The sequence below is a fragment of the Perna viridis genome, chromosome 8 (genome assembly GCF_037379345.1).
Source record: "Perna viridis isolate PV_CMFRI_1.1 ecotype Kerala chromosome 8, ASM3737934v1, whole genome shotgun sequence".
Taxonomy (NCBI): Eukaryota; Metazoa; Mollusca; class Bivalvia; order Mytilida; family Mytilidae; genus Perna; species Perna viridis.
In genome coordinates this window covers 34463690-34483514 of record NC_142452.1, presented here as the reverse complement: position 1 = coordinate 34483514, position 19825 = coordinate 34463690, and the positions used below count along the sequence as shown (strand labels likewise).

Sequence of the window (19825 nt, the reverse complement as noted above, 5' to 3'; positions counted from 1 at the left end):
ACTATCAATCTATATTCTAGGTTTTTGTTATTCAGAGATACATAATATATTTTGGAAGGAATGATATGCAAGGCTGTACTTAAATTAAACTTAATTTTAGTAGACATTTTAATCAAGTGCGTTTTTCGAACATAAGACTTAAAAAAAGTGTTGAAAAACTTAAGATTTTTAAAACAATGTGTAAATGTAGGTTTTCTCACATTTTCGGACTCCCGCTGGATAAGTCAGCCACTTTTTACTTCAAATCATAGAGTGCATCAATGCACTGGAATGATTTGGTTTTTTGTAAAAGTATTATTGCGGAAAGATGCCAACTTAAAAACTAAATTTCAATGGGAACATTATCCGTACATATTTTGTCTTCATGATTTATTTACGCAAACAGTGACCATTTGGGGAGAGTATTCATCAATAACCCTTGCTTAAGATTAATGGTTGGAAAACCAACATATCTTTATCATCTGATATTTTGTTTCCATTGTTTCAGTGAACAGTAAACAGAAATTACATTTGCCTATCCAAAACCTTTTATTTAGAAATAAAGTTGACTGTATTGTAGAATTCATATTAAGAGATAAGTTTGTAAATTACACTGAAATACAATGGAAACTATTGGATTTTCGATATGATCTTTTTCCTTAGAACAGATTGAAATGAATAACTACACATTTCTTCACGTAGACACATAAAGTAAGTAATAGAAACAAATGAAAATGTGTTGCTTGGGAGGAAAGGGGGCGGTAGTCATATATCAGAAAATTTGCATGATTCTTAGAAACACCGCTATTTATAATATAACATGAATATATATTAAATATATATAAAAATACGAATTTTCAGATATCACGTACATATACAGTAATACATCAGGAATTGAAATCCTGCATCTTGATGATCATACAGAAAAATCTTCTATAGAACAATTGACTAGTGGTAAGTGTAAAAAAAAGAATGGTGTTGTAACGGTGTATTAAAAGATCTGGAAGGCCATTTCATTTATCAACATCACTTTTCATTCATTCCATTTCTGTTCTTTCGTCCAACCTCAATAACATTATATATGTTTATTGCCTATCATGGAAATATTTTTGTAAGAGATAAAAGCATTGATAGTGTTGTAGAATTCATAATTACGAGAGATAACTCAGTAAATAACACTAAAATACAATAGGAGAGTAATCAAAGGAACCAAGGTTCTAGCGGAAATCAAAAGAATATAATCTAGGTACAAAGACCAGAGATGGAAAACAGACATAAACGACAAAGAACATAAAGTAACTAGAATAATACATACAAAGTTTCAAAAGTAAATGAGCAAATCTGACTCCACTAAAACCTGGAGCATGGATAGATGCAGCGATAGGATAAGAGTCTAGTGCTTTTCTAAACCATCCGGAGTCCAGAGTAGTCGAAAGTAGAAAGGAAAACTATGACACGTTGAACAAATCTGTTTTCATGGCGGAGATGTATACACCGTAACGATCCACGAGTTCATGCTGACGACCATAAACTTTTGCAGTGATGACTTGTAGCAACATAACCCTGTTCAAAAAGCCTGCTTGGTAGAAGTCTAGTGCGATACAAAAAGTCTGCGTATTTTTCGGCAAGCTCTGGAATAACATTTGAGTAGTGATATGAAAACTATGTACGCTGAAGGGATGTTGCCACGGATGGAAAGAGCGTTGACAATTCTGAATGAGAAGTCATCACGTCTATCGTAAAGTTTGGTCAATTGTTTTCCCTTACATGTATCATAGCTATTGCATTTTCGATTTGATTTATTTCCTTAGAATATATAGACTGAAATGATTTCATCACAATATATTAACCTATTAACAAAAATGAAAAAAAAAACAGAGAATTTGTAAGATTCTTAGAACCACTGTTCCTTAACATGTAAACAATAATGTATATTTATATAATTCCAATTTTCAGACATTACGTACATAGATAGTAATACAGCAGGAATTGAAATGCTGCATCTGGCTGATCATAGAGAAAAGTCATCTATAGAACAATTGACCGGTGGTAATTGTAGAAATAGAATGTTGCTGCAATTGTGTGTATTAAAAGATTTGGGAGGCCATTTCACTTATCAACATCACTTTTGTCCATTTATATAATTATTCTTTTGTCCAACATCAATTACAATATAAATGTTTATCGTTAGAGGCTTTTGGGTAACTGTTGGCACCAAACGTTGATACAAGGTACTAGAACTAATTGAAAACACTTTAAAGGGAAAAAATAAATTCATTTAGGAATACATTGTCTAATATTATTCGGCCCATCGGGATATTAAAAAAATACACATGAAACAGGTCCAAGATTGTCTCTTATTAAAATTATATCGATATCCAAACTATTCGCATCGATTACTACTATTGATTAACTTTCCATGTAATGGAACGTTATAGAGTCTCAAAATCGTCTGACAGAAAGGAAAAAATATTAGAAGTTCATTTTTATTTTTGCAGAAGTCACATACATTGAGAGTATGCAGGCCCAGATTGAAATGATAGAATTAGCAGATCGGGTCAGTAGGATGAGCACATCTGTTACGCAAACTACTGGTAAGTTGTGTAGTATTGAGGAACCTAGAGAAATGTATTATGTTTGGTTAAGTATTGAAAGGATTCTGTGCTAATTATTTTCCTGTAGAACTACAATAAAAAAAAATGTGACTGTCAAAAACATTTTTTATCAGTTTTTCATATTGTCCACGAGTGTGATACTCAGCCCTCTTAAGTGTTTTACTTGTGATTTGGTTGTGAATTATAAAATACTCTACCAATCAGTAAGACAAAAACACTACATGCCCGTGTTAATTTTTATATAAAAACTTCTTTTTATTACAAACACACACTACTTTACTTTATTTGACGAGTTAATATTAAAATGAGCTCCTATGTACTCGGTAAAACGTGTGCATTTCTTTTTTTAGCAAAAAGGAAAAAACCATACAGACCATGTCCATTTTGCCATAGATTTATGTCAAAGTTATCGTTGCATATTAAAAAGGTCCATCACAAAGAACCAAGAGTTGCCCATGCCATGACATTGCCAGAACCAATGAGGCATCAGGTTTTTAACACCATGAAAAAAGAAGGCATTCTGTTTAAAAATAGAGAAGTATTACTAAATCGAAACATCAAGGACAAACAGTTGCACTTGTTAAAAGAGCGAAAAAGTGCAAGAACTAAAATATCTATGTGCTGTTCTTGTAAGGGGTTTTATGTTAAAAGTAATATGTCTACTCACAGAGCTGTTTGTCCAGGAGAACTCGAAGCATATGCATTGCCAATAACAATGCTGACACCATGTTTGACTTCGACTGACACATTTACTATTGAAGAGAGGAAAACATTTGATCAGATGATTCTATCCAAGTTTAGAAATGATGATGTAGGGAAAGTATGTCAGTCAGATAATCTTATCAAAATATTTGGCCTTTCCCGAGTTCACAAGGTATTAGCAAGAATTGTTAAACGACAAACTCTTCGTGAGAAACTTATGGGAGACATGCGAAACATAGCAAAACTTTTTCTGCTTGCAAAAGAGAAAGCTAAGCAAAAAGGTAAAGATATAACCTCTTGTGACCATATGTTTAATGTTTGTAACATGGAATTCATGCATGAAGCATTACTAGAATCAACACGGAAGGCAGATGGCTCTTTAAAATCTGGACTTTGTCGAACCATCGGCTATATCATAAAAAATGTTTGTCTCATTCTAAAAGGTTTTCACATAGCAAATGATGATCCAGCAAAAGCAGAACAGTTTGACAAATTTCAATCCGTACTGAATTTGCAGTGGGACAGGTGGTTTGGTGAAGCTCAGTACAATTGCGAAATGGTCAGGCAAACTAATTTGAGGAAGCCAAAATGTCTACCAAAAGAAGAAGTCATTGCAGAATTAAGAAACTACAACGTGAAGACAATACATGATTTGACTTCAGATCAGTATGAGTTTATGGCTGGTAATGACTTTGTTACACTACGAGATCTTCTAGTATGTCGTCTAACTTTATTTAATGCTAGAAGAGGAGGAGAGCCTGGAAGGTTGTTACTCCAAGAATGGAAGGATGCTGAAAATGATGAATGGATAAGCAAAAATGTAAAAGCAAAAGCTATTGCTGACCCTATGGAAAAAAGGGTTTTCAAAGATATAAAAGTCGCATACCAAGCTGGCAAAAATTTGAAGAAAATGGTGCCAGTTTTGATTCCCAAGGACTGCTTAGCTGGAATTTTGAAAATCGCTGATATGACAATACGACAAGATGCTAACATCGACAAAGCTAATCCGTTTTTATTTGCTAGTACAAAACACTCAAACACGCATGTAAAAGGATGGAGAGCCGTAAAGAATATTATGATTCAAGCAGATATAACACAAAACATTACGGCAACATCAATGAGACACAGAGCATCAACAATCTATGCAAGCTTGGATGTACCACTGAATGAAAGAGAACTGTTTTACCAACACATGGGTCACTCAGAGGAGATAAATAAAAATGTTTATCAGGCACCAATGGCAGTTATGGAAGTAACTAAGGTTGGAAAATTCCTCACGTCATTGGATTCAGGTAGTTTTGGGAAGTAAAAATGTGAAGTTAAAGTTTCATTACGGTTCAGCATGAATGGTTTTATAAGAAGAGAGCATATAGAAATCCTTAAACCAATATTTCCATACTATAAAATACGATTTCTGACTTTAATATTTCTGTTTTGTAAGAAAAAAACAATCATTAAGTAGATTTTTTTGTTCAAATGTGTATACTCTTCACATATCGTTAATATGGGTTTCCAAATATTTGTTTTGTTTTTTTGTTTTTTTTTGTTTTTTGTTTTTCTTATACTGTTTTATTTGGATATGGTGCATTTACGTGTACTTAGAACATTTCTGAGAGAACAAAGTACAGATTATTTCACGTTTCTACTCGTTTTTACTTTCTGTGTGATCAACTTAGATGGTTAAAATGGTCATATTCTCGTTTATTCGCAATGCGTTTGCATGTAACAATTTTCGAATCTTTAGAAAATCTATTTTCATAGCACTAAATTGAGTAAACAACAGCTTCACTTTTTTATTAATTACATAAAATTTCATTTCTTTATATCTATTTCGATTTTATTTTATTTATTTATTTATTTATTTATTTTGAATCCTGATTATTTCTACATCCATCATGTACACACACTATAGACTTTTTAAACATGTTGTCAACATGTTTTAAAAAAAATGTGTTATCTTCTCGAAAATGATTTTTTCTGTTTAACTGTTATTTGAACTTTAATATTACTAAATCATTTTTCTTTGAGCTGAACGATAGGCACGAGATAGACTTATGTTTTAGATACTCAAAAAAAAGGAGTAGGAATCCTGAATTCAGAAGATCATGTCCAAAATTCAGGAAAAAGCGGTGTTAGATCGGAAGTCGAGGGGTGTTCAGAAAACTCAGATATTGTTGGTAATTCAGAAGATGAAGAGGAGGAAGACTTTGACAATCCAAAAGAAGAAGCAGGTAGAACTAATTATTTTGTTGTCCTGTAGCAACTTTTAAATTTGTAAATCACTTACTGATTTATCCTCAATATTCTCTTTTTTGCATTATAAAATATACATTTATATTCTTCTGATTTCCCTTTGAATCTTTGTTCCCTTGATTCCTCATTGACATATTTATATATATATTGATTATATTTATTACCAAGTTTAAGGATTTAAGGCAGTACATTTACTGCTATCTATTCCTTTACTATCCGTTATAAAGTGTACCTTTACTTCCAGTTTCAAAGAAAAGACACTTCACTAAAGTGAAGTTAAAAGTGAAGAAACCACAATTGATTGTGAAAGGTAAGTTGATAACACAGATTATCTCTAAGTATGTACAGTGTTAATTGTGTAGTTAGTCTCAGATTGTTGCTAACATTAAACAATAAAATCATAAAAACATATAACTTATTGACAATAACAAAATGTTCAATGTGATAAAAATGATAGCAATTTTGCGTGTCAATTATAATCATTACAATTTCTTGGTTTCTATGTTATTGTTTTACATATGCAAATAAATCTATGATAAACAAAATAAAATTTTAATGCTGATTGGAAATTGAAAGGCTGGCACCACGGGGAACTTATTTGAAACTGTACCCTTTGGGCTCTCTAAAAAAGTTCTTAATGTTGTAATATTCAAAATCCGTTCAAATGATCTCTTCACTGAGTGCGGTATAGGTGTATGTTCCACTGCATATCCAACACTTTGTGCCGAATATGAAAAATTTTCGATGGCAGCCGTAAATAGACTTTTTAAAAATCTGTATTAAACATTATGGGATGTATTTCCTTTAGATATATACAACATTTAAGTAGAGAAATGTGGTAATAGTTCTCGTCAGGTATACTATTAACTATTTCTAAATAACGGCCGTCTGAACCTTATCCCTGTCTCTAACTTTATTTTATGATTGACTTCCTCTACTCCATGGTGCTGCGAACAGGTATCAAAAGTGCTTTAGTTTTCGAGTTTAATGATCTTAGAGGGAATACGACTAATATACCATATGTCAATGGAAAGATAAATCTATGTAGTTTTTGAATATCATACTTATCAAAGTGAAAAATGGTAAAGTATTTTTTGCTATTTCGCAATAATTAGAGGAGAGGTCAAAGATGAACCGACATCTATACAACTTGATAACATAGTGAAATAATTTATTGTAGGTATTAGGAAACAAGTAACATACAAAGGTCTCTTGTATAGAATTTTTAAAAATTTAATCACAGAACAAAGATGCCTTTGTAAGTACAAAAATATATCTCAAAACCTTAAGCCATTTCACCAAAATGTAAGGTAGACTCGATACTTAACGCGGTTCTTGTTCATAAAACAGTCCAGAAACTAGACAAATTGTCCGAAAACAATTTTAATACAATTAATAGTTTGAATATGTGAAAATTTGCAACTTCAAACTCATTTTGCAAAGTTTATGTTGCAGATTGAATCGAGACCGTTGTGTTTATTTTATATGTAATTAAGTAATGAATACATAGATATACCTTGTAATATTCTATGGTGTTTTATTATCTCTTAATTATTGAAAATGCTCTAAAATGCAACTATTTTAGGGGCATTTTTGCTCTGTGATTAACAAATCAACTTTTTTTTATTTTTGAAATTCAATACATGTGATCTTTACATGTTACTTGTTTTCCGATACCTACAATGATCACTAATCAAAGTGTATTGGGTTCCATTGATCTTTGACCTCTCCTCTAATTAAAGCAAAATAGCAGAAAACTCTGCTACTATTTCAGTTAGAAAAGAATGGTATTAAAAAACTACATTGATTTATCTTTCCATTGACATGATATAGTCGTATACCCTCTAGGCCCATTAAAGTTAGAAAATCCTTAGCCGTCCGCTGCACTATTACACAATGTATCTTTATTTCTAGTTTCAGGGAAAAACGACAAATCTGAGAAGACGTACACAGAACAAAAAAGGCAGTTAACAGTGAAAGGTATCTTGATTTCAAACGTATTTACTTTGTTCATACACATTTTAATGAGTCATCAAAGTTGCAAAATTCTGAGCCAAATTAACAAAAAGTGGCTCAGACAGTGCAGGGGGGTCGGTTTAAGATATTATAATTTAAGGAACTTGATGTAGTTTTAAAAAGTTCAATACGAGGATAATATTCTGCACTATCACATGACTCAGAGGTTTTTTTTAATTATTTTTATTTCTTTATTTTTTTTTATTCTTTTTTTTTTTATTTTATTTTCATGAAGAGCTTACCTTATTCCCGGTAAATATAAGGTACCATCAATTCAATCTGAGTAAGTTTTTTAGTTTTAAGGAACTTATATGCGCAACGTCCATATCAATATCATCGATCGCTAAATGAACATCAGCATGCATATATTTCTTTGTAGTTAAGATTTCAAAGCTACTAGGAATCGATTCCAAAACATTGTATTGTCAAATTAAAAAGTTATTGAGCTTGGAACTGGAAAAGAAAGTGTTCAAATGATCAAATGATAATTTATGTCGTTGATAAATTTCCATACACTGAGTTCTAGACTTTTTGGTGTTTTTTTGTCGATTTTGTTGTTGTAAGTTCTGCCATAAAAAGTCGGATAAAATATCTATACATAAGAAAACTTATTACAAGAAACATTTTAATGATATTAATGCTGGTGAATCGGAAAAGGGTCCATCAATGAAACATTGTAATAGGGGTTGTGATCAACTGTGGACGTTTACAATTTCAAATAAATGAAAACTTGAAATAAAATAAAACAATATTAATGTAGAAAATAGAAACAAGAACATATACACTCTCATCTTTGCCAATTCGTGAACAAAGCTAATGTATTACGTTTGTTTTAAGACAATGATTCAAGTTACGAATCAGAAGAATCTGAGATTGACAGTGAAAATGATCGAAATGAATGTCATAAAGAACTTGAAGAACTTGTTGGTTCTTCGAAAGAAATTAAAGGAAAAAAGGAAAAGAGAAGTATGTTAAGTAATACATATCTTGTTGCAAACTGTGTCTTTCCGACTTCTTACATTTTATACAAATTTCCTAGGAATGATGTCAGCTTTTCATCCAGTTATAAAGGCAATAATAGATATTAAAAAAGAAAAGCTTACAACAGTATCATGATTATAACCAACATCGATACACAATCCGGTAGAGAGAGATTCGGAGTAAATACGTAAAAAGCATTGCACTATTTAACATTATCATTAATAATATATGGCAACTTTCTGCAACTAAACTAAAATAAAACAAGCTCCGTTTTTCTTGCAGAATTTCGTGCTTTGTGGACAAAAGAAGAAGAAAAAATTGTGGAGCAAAATTTTAAGACCTTCATTCATGATTTCTCAAAATCTGGGACAAAGGGATCCTTACCAGGTAAACTTAAATGTGACATAACCCTTGTCAACTGCATAGCGAGTAAATTAAAGTCTCCTGGTCACTTATCCTGTTGTTATAATCTGTCTGGTATATCGAACATGCAAACTTTGGGATAAACAGTACAATGTGTGCATGAACAATTTATATAAACACAAGACACTCGTAAATAATCAAAACTTTTTATTGCAAATAACCCTCATAGAAATTCATTAAATAATGTTCTTGTCCAGCTTGTCCAGCATTTCTGTACGACTGCTAATTGGACTTTTTATGTTTGGTCTTATTCTGAAAGTTTTTTTTAATGAATTTCAAATTTTGTACAATATAATGTCCAAACCAGTTGTTGTGTCCTAAATAAATTGTACATCCCTATGCTTAAGTGTGTCAACAATTATTATTGCTTCACACTTGCACCAATTGTTCAGGATTCGACTACTGCTGTCGTATCATGCTGTGTTATGCACAGTTTTTATTTGAAGGACTATGGAGTGATCCTCTATCAAAATTGTGTATGACACTCCGTAATTGTTTGTCAGCAACAGCAAGTTCACATTCAACTAAGGGCCACAAGCGTCATTCATTTTAATTATGTCTGAAATTTAAATTGTAAATGTTACAAAAATCCGATTATGACGGTTTCATAATCCTCCTCTTTGTAACTTCGCCTATGGTATATTTGTCATTTTTTTAATGAAAGGTAACATATTGACAAAGGTCTTTGCGTTTTTGCAAAGGATAAGTTTCGTGATTATCAATCAACACATATAAAGCTATTATGAAGGAGCAGCGATGGGGATAAACCTGTTGATTTTGAAGACAGCCATTTGCAAAGTCACCATTTGTAAAGATACTATTTGAAGTCTTAATTTTAAAAAAAGAAAAAAAAAAGAAATGTTTTGATATTTTTGTCCTCTTTGTTGATGTGGTATTGATTTACCATATCAAAGATCAAAGGTATTTTATGCGAGATACTGCAACCGGTTTGAGTAAGGTTAAAAATCCCACATCATGAGCGCTGCTCTATTTTCAGTTTCCAGTTACATTCTTTTGTTCAACAAATTCAACATTTACAAGTTTACCTTCTTATTTCGGGCAACAGTTTCACTTAAATTTTGTAAACAGGTGAAAAAACTAAACTTCGAAAGACATTACGGTTAATTTGCTTCAATAAAATAAAATTATGTGATTTGTTTGAGAAAAACAAGTCAATAAATCGAGTGTCATTTAGGAAGATTGCCTAAAAGTACTCTTTTGAGTTGGTAATTGTTGTGATAGCAGTATTGCATCCAATCTTTAACCGTGTTGTTGCAATCACTACTGTTTTTGGGAGACAATTCATTTAACTGTGTGGAGCTAGGTGCGAAACATTTGAAATGAAAATTTATATTTGCAACCGCAATCTTTATTAATGCATTGTTTTAACTCCCTTAATTTCGCAGTTTTGCGTGAATAGCCTGATTGTGAAATAAAAAAAAAACACCTTTTAACTATGAATACATTTTGATTTAGGTCGCAAGATGATTCAAAAGTTTCTGTCAAATCAGCCTGCAAGCTTCTTAAAAAATGTTCCAGAGGAGGAAAAAGTAAGCAAAATCCATACCAAATTATTCAATGAGAGAGCTAAATGCAGAAGAATGTTGCATAGTATGGAAATGGAGATACTACACTGATATTACCCCACTTGTTTCTGTAAATAAGTATTGTAGACAGAAGATTTATGTACAGAAGACTTATTTCCACATATTTTCTTTTCTGCATATTGAAGTAGCTGGAATAATAAATAATCCTTGTGTATGCGTGATTGAAACCACTGTATTGTCACATCTTTGAAGCTCGAGTTTGTTTAGATATAGTGCAGTATCAAGTAATATGAGCGCTATCCTGCCTTGGAAGCAAAATGGAGTTTTATGTTTTCACTGTAAAACAGGTTTGGTTTATACTTATTACATTTAGTTTCTGCCTCCGCCTGTGTGAGGTAAATTTTTGTCAGGACTTCTTTATGAACAATAGTAGTAGGCTTTATATCTGCATTGCAAAGATATCCTTAGTGCTTAAAAAATTTTAAAAAATGTCATTGTATGAACTATTCTTTTTTATCCATTGTAAGTTTTATAACGATCATCTTTTATGAATAAAGAAGTGCGATATCGTGCTTTGGAAATCTTATTTGTCCAAATAAGTTACTTAGTTATTTCTCAACAAAGCAGCAGTCACTAAAAATCCTCTTTTGAAAGAAATGTGTGCAATTAATTTGTAATCGTATACACAGAACAGATCTTCACCAGAAGGCTAAAATCATTCTGCTGCATACAGTAATCAATGAACAATCTGATAGTGTTTGCCCCCACCAGTGACCCTTAATGTCCCCATTTCTTTATAATGAAAGGAGGAAAAATGAAGATATAATATGCCTGCAAGGAACAGATGCTTAGTACACCTACCCAAACAACTGTGTCATCATACATGCGCATCGTATCTTATTCGAACAGTTATCGAAAGATGACCAGACTACGTAAAATAGCAATTTTCAACCCAAAACATACATGCTCACCACATTTGATATATACTGTAATGTGCAATGCTATGCTACTTGAAATAGCATTTTCCCACCCGGAACATAAATTCTCATCACATCTGATGCAAATTGGACTGAAACCATTGCCATAATACCTGAAATACACCCAAAACCTACATGCCCATTACATCTAACTATATCCCTAACATTGCCACGTAAAAAGCACTTTCCTACCTATAATATTGATGCTTATCAATCTGATGTTGACTTTTGACATGGCCATATGTCACAAAATACCCCCCCCCCCCCAACCAAAAAAAAAAACAAAAGAAACAAAAAACAAAATACATGCCACTCTTAACATAGCCATGCAAACTGAAATAGCACTTCCCTTTCACATGTTGACTGCTTAATTATCCATGTATTTAATATGTCTGCTCATTTCAGGCACAGTACATGGTGACAATAATAACCCGTTGCACAAAGGGGAATTTAAGAATTTCAGATTTTCTTTCATTTCAACTATATTTGACAATATTTTTTCCAATCCTATACTTCTACTTCAAACAAGCTTTTTAAACCTTATTCTCTTTGGGCCTCGTCAGTCAGAGAAGAGAACAAACAATGAATACCCTGATACCTTCTTGGTGCTGAAATTTACTGTAAGTTTTAAACTCTAATAAACTAAGTATGATCACATAAAAGAAGATATTGATTCCCTTTTAACTGTATTCCTTAAAGGTATACTTCATTCCAAATAGAATTGTACCAAGAAAGTTTCGGCCCTTGGGTTAAACTAACAAAATATTAATGAAATACATGCAAATCATTATAGTATCATTATAAGAAAATAGTTTCTTATGATTACTTTACATTTATTGACTTGTGAAACATACCTAACTTTATTACTTTATTTCAGAGATCCATACAAAAATATAATACCAGTACTGGTTTGAAAACATTTTTGACATTGACAAGTTGCCAACACAATTACTAGTATTTAATATTAGTTCTACAAATAATTTTCATTATCAGCTAAATTAATTGAATGTATCCATATTTAGAACCTATATCAACTACAGTATCTAATTCCAGATATTCAATAGAATACAAAATGCCTGTTAACCTATTTCTGTTTGTAAGAAATGGAGAACTTGAGTTTTTAAATCTATCCAAAAGTAATATTTCTCAAATAAAAGGACCGAAATGCCTAAAAGCAGTAGAAGTAATAAAATGCATTACAAACAATGAACTATAGCTATAAACCCTATAACTGGGAAACAAATTTGTCAATTTTCAATAAGTAAGTAAAAGAAAAAGTTTTGGTGATAAAGAAAGATTAAGCATTAAACAACACTTTTAAAAAAAAGGTACTAAGCTAGAGATTGATTTTAAATTGTAAATACTAAGTTATCGTTCCAAATTCAAACCATGATATGTAAACAAATAAAATCTACAAAAGACTTGCAATCATTCATTTAACCAAACTTTAAAAAAAAATAAAATAAAAGACATAGGGTATATCTGAACCATCTCTTATAAACAAGAACATATATTGCCATTGTCAACCTACTATTGGAATAACTTTATGCCATAAGCTTCAAGAATTTATTTCTAATCTTGATCTGAGCCTTCCTGATTACCATTTGATGAGAAAATCATTTCTTCTATCTTTCAATCACAAATGATTTCGATTTTTTTACCGTGCATTGATGGTGGGATCCTCATCCAAGACATCTGTCCTATTCCTCCTTGACCGACACTAACAAGAAGAAATAGATATAAATTCAGATGTGTTGTATAGACATTCAATAAATTGTATTGATAACTAATACAATTATTGTACTAGTAACATGGTCATCTGTATAGTAATTTAGAAAATAGAAGATACTGCTTGTAAAGGTTAAAACTATTCACAAGATAGTGCTCGACAGATCAGATAATGGGTAAAAGATTTCATACACTTGACAGTTAGGTAACACAATAAATAAGAAACTTTTCAATAAGCTGCTGTCAGTTACTAGGTAAATTTTATACCAATCATCCAAGAGTTATTGTAAGAAAACCTGCAGGATGGAAGACGGTATTTTAGAACATATTTCCCCAAATTTTACTTGCTGTTGATACATGAATGGATTACATTATTTTGGTTATCGCTATAACCTTGTTTCCCTTGATTACTCTTTCTGTAAGATTTCCCCAAGAGGTAAATGAACCTGCTCAAATATTCTCACGACTTCCTCGTGAAATAAAAATTATCTGAGTTCGTAAAATTGGTAAAAATGATATTTCAAAAGACTACACAGTTCGTCGCATTAAAATTCAGAATGCTTTACACTTTTTAAAAAATAATAATCCAGGTTTTAGGAATATTATAATCAGAGAGGACAGATTAAATTCTCTCCCTGAAAATGGTGAACTACAAAATATTTTAACAGTTGAAATAAATAAAGACTCATGTTCCTTGAAAAAAGATAAAGGACCTGCTCCTGATCATACTAACCCAGGAGAAATTGAAGGAACAACACATTCAGGTGTACTTTTGTCTGATCCCAAAGTAAATATTTCAGAGGAAGTAAATAAAATTGTTAAAGATGTTCTTGGGGAAAATAATCCAAAAACAGTACTTGTAAATAAAAAAAGGTTCTTTTGTCCTCCAATGGCCAACTCGCAATAATGATCCAGTGTCAGAATTTACAACTCAATATTTTTGTACTCTTTCATTCCCCACTCGTTTTCCATATGGTACAGGTGAATTTTTTATTAATCCTGCTAAAACTGTTACATATATGGCAGATTGGGCTGAACACTTACTTGAAGATGGGCGTTTTGCAAAACATCCTTATTTTAAATTTATTGTACACAATATGATTAGCAGAAAAAAAGGCACTTGAATGTGGTTGTTTTGTTGCCAATCAATACCTAGGTGATGAACATCTGACTGTTTCTGATTTAAATGAAAAAATTTAAAATGGTGATGATTCTTTTGCCAAAAAAATTCTTTATTTTGGTGCATCATTAAGAGGTACTTCTCAGTATTGGGCACAAAGGGCAAAAGAGTTAAGAGCTTTGATTCAGTTCAAATAAATGAGAAAAGGGATTGCCATCGTGTTTTTCTACAGGTAGTTGTGCAGAATATCATTTTAAGCCCTTAAAACGACTTTTGTCAATATATATAAAGGAAACTACTGGTGAAGAAAGAGATTTATCAGACATATCTGTACTTTTTTGATGTTTTACAAAAACACACCCACATTGTTGCCCAATACTTTGATATTAGAACTCTTAACTACTTTCATGATGTGATGTCTCCAGCATTTGGTGTTAAATTTTTTTGGTATAGGCAAGAATTTGCTAAGTCAAGAGGTATGGTTCATTGGCATGGGCTCTGTTGGCGAAATGACCAAGAACCACACTTTCTTATTAATAAGGCTTTAAAGGAAGGGTTGTCAGATGATAAATGTGCTGCAAGACTACATGATTGGGCTGCCTCTGAATTTGGCCTTACTGCATCTCATCCAGCTGGAAAAAATGCAGATGGTAATCCCAAGAAAGAATTTTGGCCTCCTCCAGAAGGCACTGCCCCTAAACCACCTGAGGAAAAAAACTCACTTATTAAGTTATTAATGGATGTAAGTACATCACAAGAGTCCTTACTTGAAGATCACTTACTACTTACAATAGATTCAATACACATAGTTGTTCTGATTATTGCTTAACTTCCAAATTGGGAAAAACAAAAAAATGTAGGATAGAATTTGGTAGTGAATCTTCCCCAGGTAAAGAATTGAGAGATACGCCAACACTGAAAACTGACAAATATGGTTCTCTCAGGCTTGAAATGGCCAGAGACCATCCAATCCTCGTTCAGCATTCAAAATTCCATACCCAAGGTTGGCGAGCAAATGGGGATGTATCTCTCATTCATTCTAGAAGTGACCCTGACAACCCCTCTGTAGATGAAATCATAGGAGTTGAAAAATATGTTACTGGCTATGCCTGCAAAGGTTATCAACCCACTGGTTCTATAGTTGAACTTTTTTCATAACATTGTAAATTGTGATAATAAAACCACTAGTTCATCTACAAAATCTCTATGTACAAAACTTCTGATGAATACAGTAAAAAGAGACATCCCTGCTGTTGAAGCATCTTATTAATTATCTAAATTGCCCCTATATAGATCAAGTCATAGTTTTCAAAATATAAGCTTATCTGGTTCTCGCATTTTACAAAAAGATGGCTCAGATTTAAAAGTTACAAACATACTCCTTTAGATATATATCTACAGAGGGACGATAAAGATGTTTCATCTTTTTATAGCTTTATCTGCAAAAATGGAAAAGTGCCCGTTTTAACAGGATATTCAAATGCATCTTGGCCTCTTGAAGAAAACTACTGTAGAAGCATGTTGATTTTACAAACTCCAAATTTGCAGTTTAAAAGATACTAAAACTGAAGATATTTCTTGGGTTGATAGAATGAAATTATTTTTAGATTCAAATGATTGCCCTAACTTTGTCAAAGCCGATGTGGAACGAGCTAAACAAAAAGCAAATGAAACTAGTGCTGACAATGACAATGAAAATGACAAAGAATCAGTTATGGATGATCAACCTGAATGAATGGAATTAATTCATCCATGCAAGGAATTTGATGAATGTCAGAATGATTTTGTTTATAATGATGGGGTCCTGATTTTGATTGGAGTGAAGCTTCATTCCAATATCCCTTAGATTAAGGTGCTTCGTGGCTTCAGGAGGTTAAGGAATCAAGTTTGATTACAAATGATTCACAACTAAATCTTCCAAATGTTGATATTTCTAAAATGAATTCTGGGTTGGATGGAATTTATGTGTAGATACGGTGTTGAAAAGGGTAAAAATTGTAATGTCTCATGGGGTGGTCTACCAGTTGTCGTTTTTTTTTTTTTGGAGATGATGTTCAGCTACCTCCAGTTTTAGATTCCCCAGTATACAACTCATCTGGAAAAATACCTGCTTCAATGCATGGGGTTCTTGTTTGGAATGATTTTAACTGTGCTGTTCATTTACAGCAAATCATGAGACAGACTGAAGACCAAAAGCAGTTGAAAGTTCTATTGGCATTAAGAAAATATAAGGCTACCTCTCTACAAACATGTTGGTTGCAAAATTTTCAATGGCACAATTTAAAGATGAAATATGGAGCTGATATACTAAACAGGATGTCTGAAAAGGGTTTATTTGTTTTTCCTACACATGTTGAGGTTTGGGGTCATAATAAATTGAAACTTTTGCATTTAAATGAAACTCACCCAATTGTAAAAATAGAATCTCAAAATAGGGGTTATCACACTAAGTCTGCTGATAGTGATAAATCAGGTGGTCTGCTAAGGACAGTATACTTGTGCAAGTCTGCCAAAGTGATGCTTCCAATTAACCTGTGTGTTTCACATGGCTTGTTTAACGGCTCTGTTGGAAAAATAATTTATATTGTACACAGTAGGGGTAAAAGACCAGAAAATGCACTGCCATCTGTTGTTATGGTTGAATTTGATAATTATAGAGGTCCTGCTTTCATAGAATAAAACCCAAAAGTTGTTCCTATTTTCCCTATTGAGAGAAAAATTGAATGTCCTTGTAACTGTTGTGTAAGAAAACAGATTCCATTAAAACTTGGGTCGACAACTACAATTCATAAATGCCAAGGCATGACCATAGGGAAGGGGGAATCTTTTAATTATATTATCATAAATCCTGGTTCAATGTCATTTGAATCCAGGAATACAGGTGCATTATTTGTTGCCCTTTCTAGAGCAAAGTCAGCAGGAGATGATACATGTAATTGTGAGCCTGATTTTGCCTGGCATTCAACTGTACTTGTAAACCAGGATAGGATTTGTCACACAGTCAATACTCCAACAGTTACAGCTCGTACAAAGGAGATAGCAAGAGTAATTAAGGGAACCAAGGTTATAGCGGTAATCAAAAGAATGTAATCCAGGGACAAAGACCAGACATGGAAAACAGACATACACAACAAAGAACATAAAGTAACTAAGATCATCATACAAAGTAACAAAAGTAAATGAGGAACTCGGACTCCACTAAAAACTGGGAGCATGGACCAGGTGCACCGGTAGGGTAAGCGTCCTCTGCTTTTCTAGAAACACCCGCCGAGTTGCTCATAAAAAGTCAAGTCCTATATCCACAACTGGTAGGAGATATGCCAATCTCATACCAACATAGTTTCTTAAATCCACAACTGGTAGGAGTATACCAATCTCTTACCAACATAGTTTCCTATATCCACAACTGGTGTTTCCTATATCCACAACTGGTGTTTCCCATACCAACAAAGTTTCTTATATCCCCAACTGGTAGGAGTATATCAATTTCTTACCAACATATTTTCCTATATCCACAACTGGTAGGAGATATACCAATCTCTTATCAAAATAGTTTCCTATATCCACAACTGGTAGGAGATATACCAATCTCTTACCAACATGGTTTCCTATATTAACAACTGCTAGGGGTGTACCATTCTGACACATTAAAAGTTATTTATATTCACCAATTGTTGGAGATACATTATTTGTAACCTTAAGTTATTATTAACTTAATCATTAAGAACATGGCACATAAATTTCTATTATTTTATACATACTAAACCATAGGTTAGAGATATACCAATCTCATACCCACATGTTTTACATATTCATGACTTAAAAGAGATATATCACTCTCTTACCAATGTATTTTTCTTCATTTACCACTAGTAAGAGATTTACCATTTTTTACCAACATGTATTTGTATATTCATCACTGATAGGAGGTATTATGGTCCCACAAATGTATCTCTTACCAACATGACTTTTTTACTGAATGACTCGGTACAGTAATTCCTTTATTTTGACCCTTTGAATGTAGAATTGGGTTATCATGTAAAGCCACTTGAAGTTATATCATCATATGTATTAAACACTCATTGTATAATTGAAATATCTGTTTTTAGTGGGAGGTATACCAATCTCTTACTAAAACACACTAAATCTACATGTATATCATTTTCACATTACCAATTATTTACACATATGAAAGATGTACCAATCTCTTGCTTAGATTAACCAAATCTATAGCATTTATTCTAAAACATACCAAATCTATTTTATTTTCACATTCCCAATTATTCACACATATAATCAAGTCAGAAGAAATTAATTTTATAGTAGTGTATTGTCAAATTGTAACAATTATTTGGTCTTATTATTTCTTATTCTAAGATTGTAATTTCACAGTTCTTATGATTATATTTTTATCTTTGTAGTTTTGTACCCTCTCAGGGGGTTTGGATAGCAATAAAAAATTAACTTTGCACACTGGCTAAAACAACCAAATCTAAAACATCTGCTTTTGCAAATTATGTATATGTTCATAATTATTTGACCAGTTACTTTATATCTGGATGCACCTCTAGGGGGGCTAAATTATTACACTACATATTCCTACATAAACCCTTTCTTAAAAACTTCAGGACTCGCATTAAAATCAGGTATGGGGGTCTTATATCCCAGATTTATGAGGATATAAGAATGGAAATTAATTCCATTTCTCTAGATAAAGGAGATCGAATATTTGTTATTTTTTGTGCTGGTTTATGTGACCTTACAACCAAAATAAAACATGAATTTGGGGCTGAGTTATCTTACTTCAGAGAAAGCAGTAATTTTGACAGCATTATATCAGAGTATACTGCTATGCTAAAAGATCTATTTGAGAGACAAATTCCTGTCATTTTTTCTACCATTCCTCCTGCTTCAATCTCATAGTACAGAGATTTTAACAAGAACAAATTTTATGTTCATACTGGATGGTTTCGACTTACTAAGAGCTGGTTTAGTGATGAGGATATTGCAGAGGCCCAAAAAAGTCTTGAACAGGATGTTACAGCCCTAAATGACCAAATTTGTGAGTTGAATTCTAAGAGAGGTATGAAAAATATTTGCTGGCATAAACCTATCATTAAACATAAAACGCACATGAAAAATAACAAAAAAAGAAAGTCCACCAAATTTTGTTATGACTTCATGTACAATGGTGTACATCCAGATGATTATTTATCAGATATCTGGTATAATAGCATGTGTACCACACTGGTTCACTTTCTTCTTGAATTAATCATGCGAAATTAGACAGATTACACACAACATTGGTTTAATCAAACTACAAAATTAAGAAATTTCATTTAGTAACACTTTAGTCTTGTCAAATTTGATAACTGTGAATGCCCAAAAATTGGAACTCACAGCATTGTTTGAAAACTTTTAAACTGTACTAAAATAGTATATTATCTCAAATTTAATATAAATTTCATAAATTGGAACTAGAAA

At 32.3% G+C, this 19825-nt stretch overlaps 1 protein-coding gene across 1 annotated transcript; it reads left to right on the top strand.

The window, feature by feature from the left end:
- Positions 1-4258: 4258 nt before the first annotated feature.
- Positions 4259-11072, top strand: LOC148610334 (uncharacterized). The gene is made up of 7 exons (XM_088542810.1): positions 4259-4588; positions 5360-5527; positions 5794-5859; positions 7464-7529; positions 8403-8531; positions 8829-8933; positions 10446-11072. Exons 1-7 carry the CDS (start codon positions 4264-4266, stop codon positions 10604-10606), a joined length of 1020 nt encoding a protein of 339 aa, XP_088398936.1. The 5' UTR covers positions 4259-4263; the 3' UTR covers positions 10607-11072.
- The last annotated feature ends 8753 nt before the right edge of the window (positions 11073-19825 follow it).

Excerpts from the sequence above, each read along its gene's own strand:
- LOC148610334 (XM_088542810.1), top strand. The coding sequence starts at position 4,264 with ATGACAATACGACAAGATGCTAACATCGACAAAGCTAATCCGTTTTTA. Across the intron at positions 5,860-7,463 it reads ACCACAATTGATTGTGAAAG|TTTCAGGGAAAAACGACAAA; the intron begins GTAAGTTGATAA and ends CTTTATTTCTAG. Across the intron at positions 8,532-8,828 it reads AGGAAAAAAGGAAAAGAGAA|AATTTCGTGCTTTGTGGACA; the intron begins GTATGTTAAGTA and ends TTTTTCTTGCAG.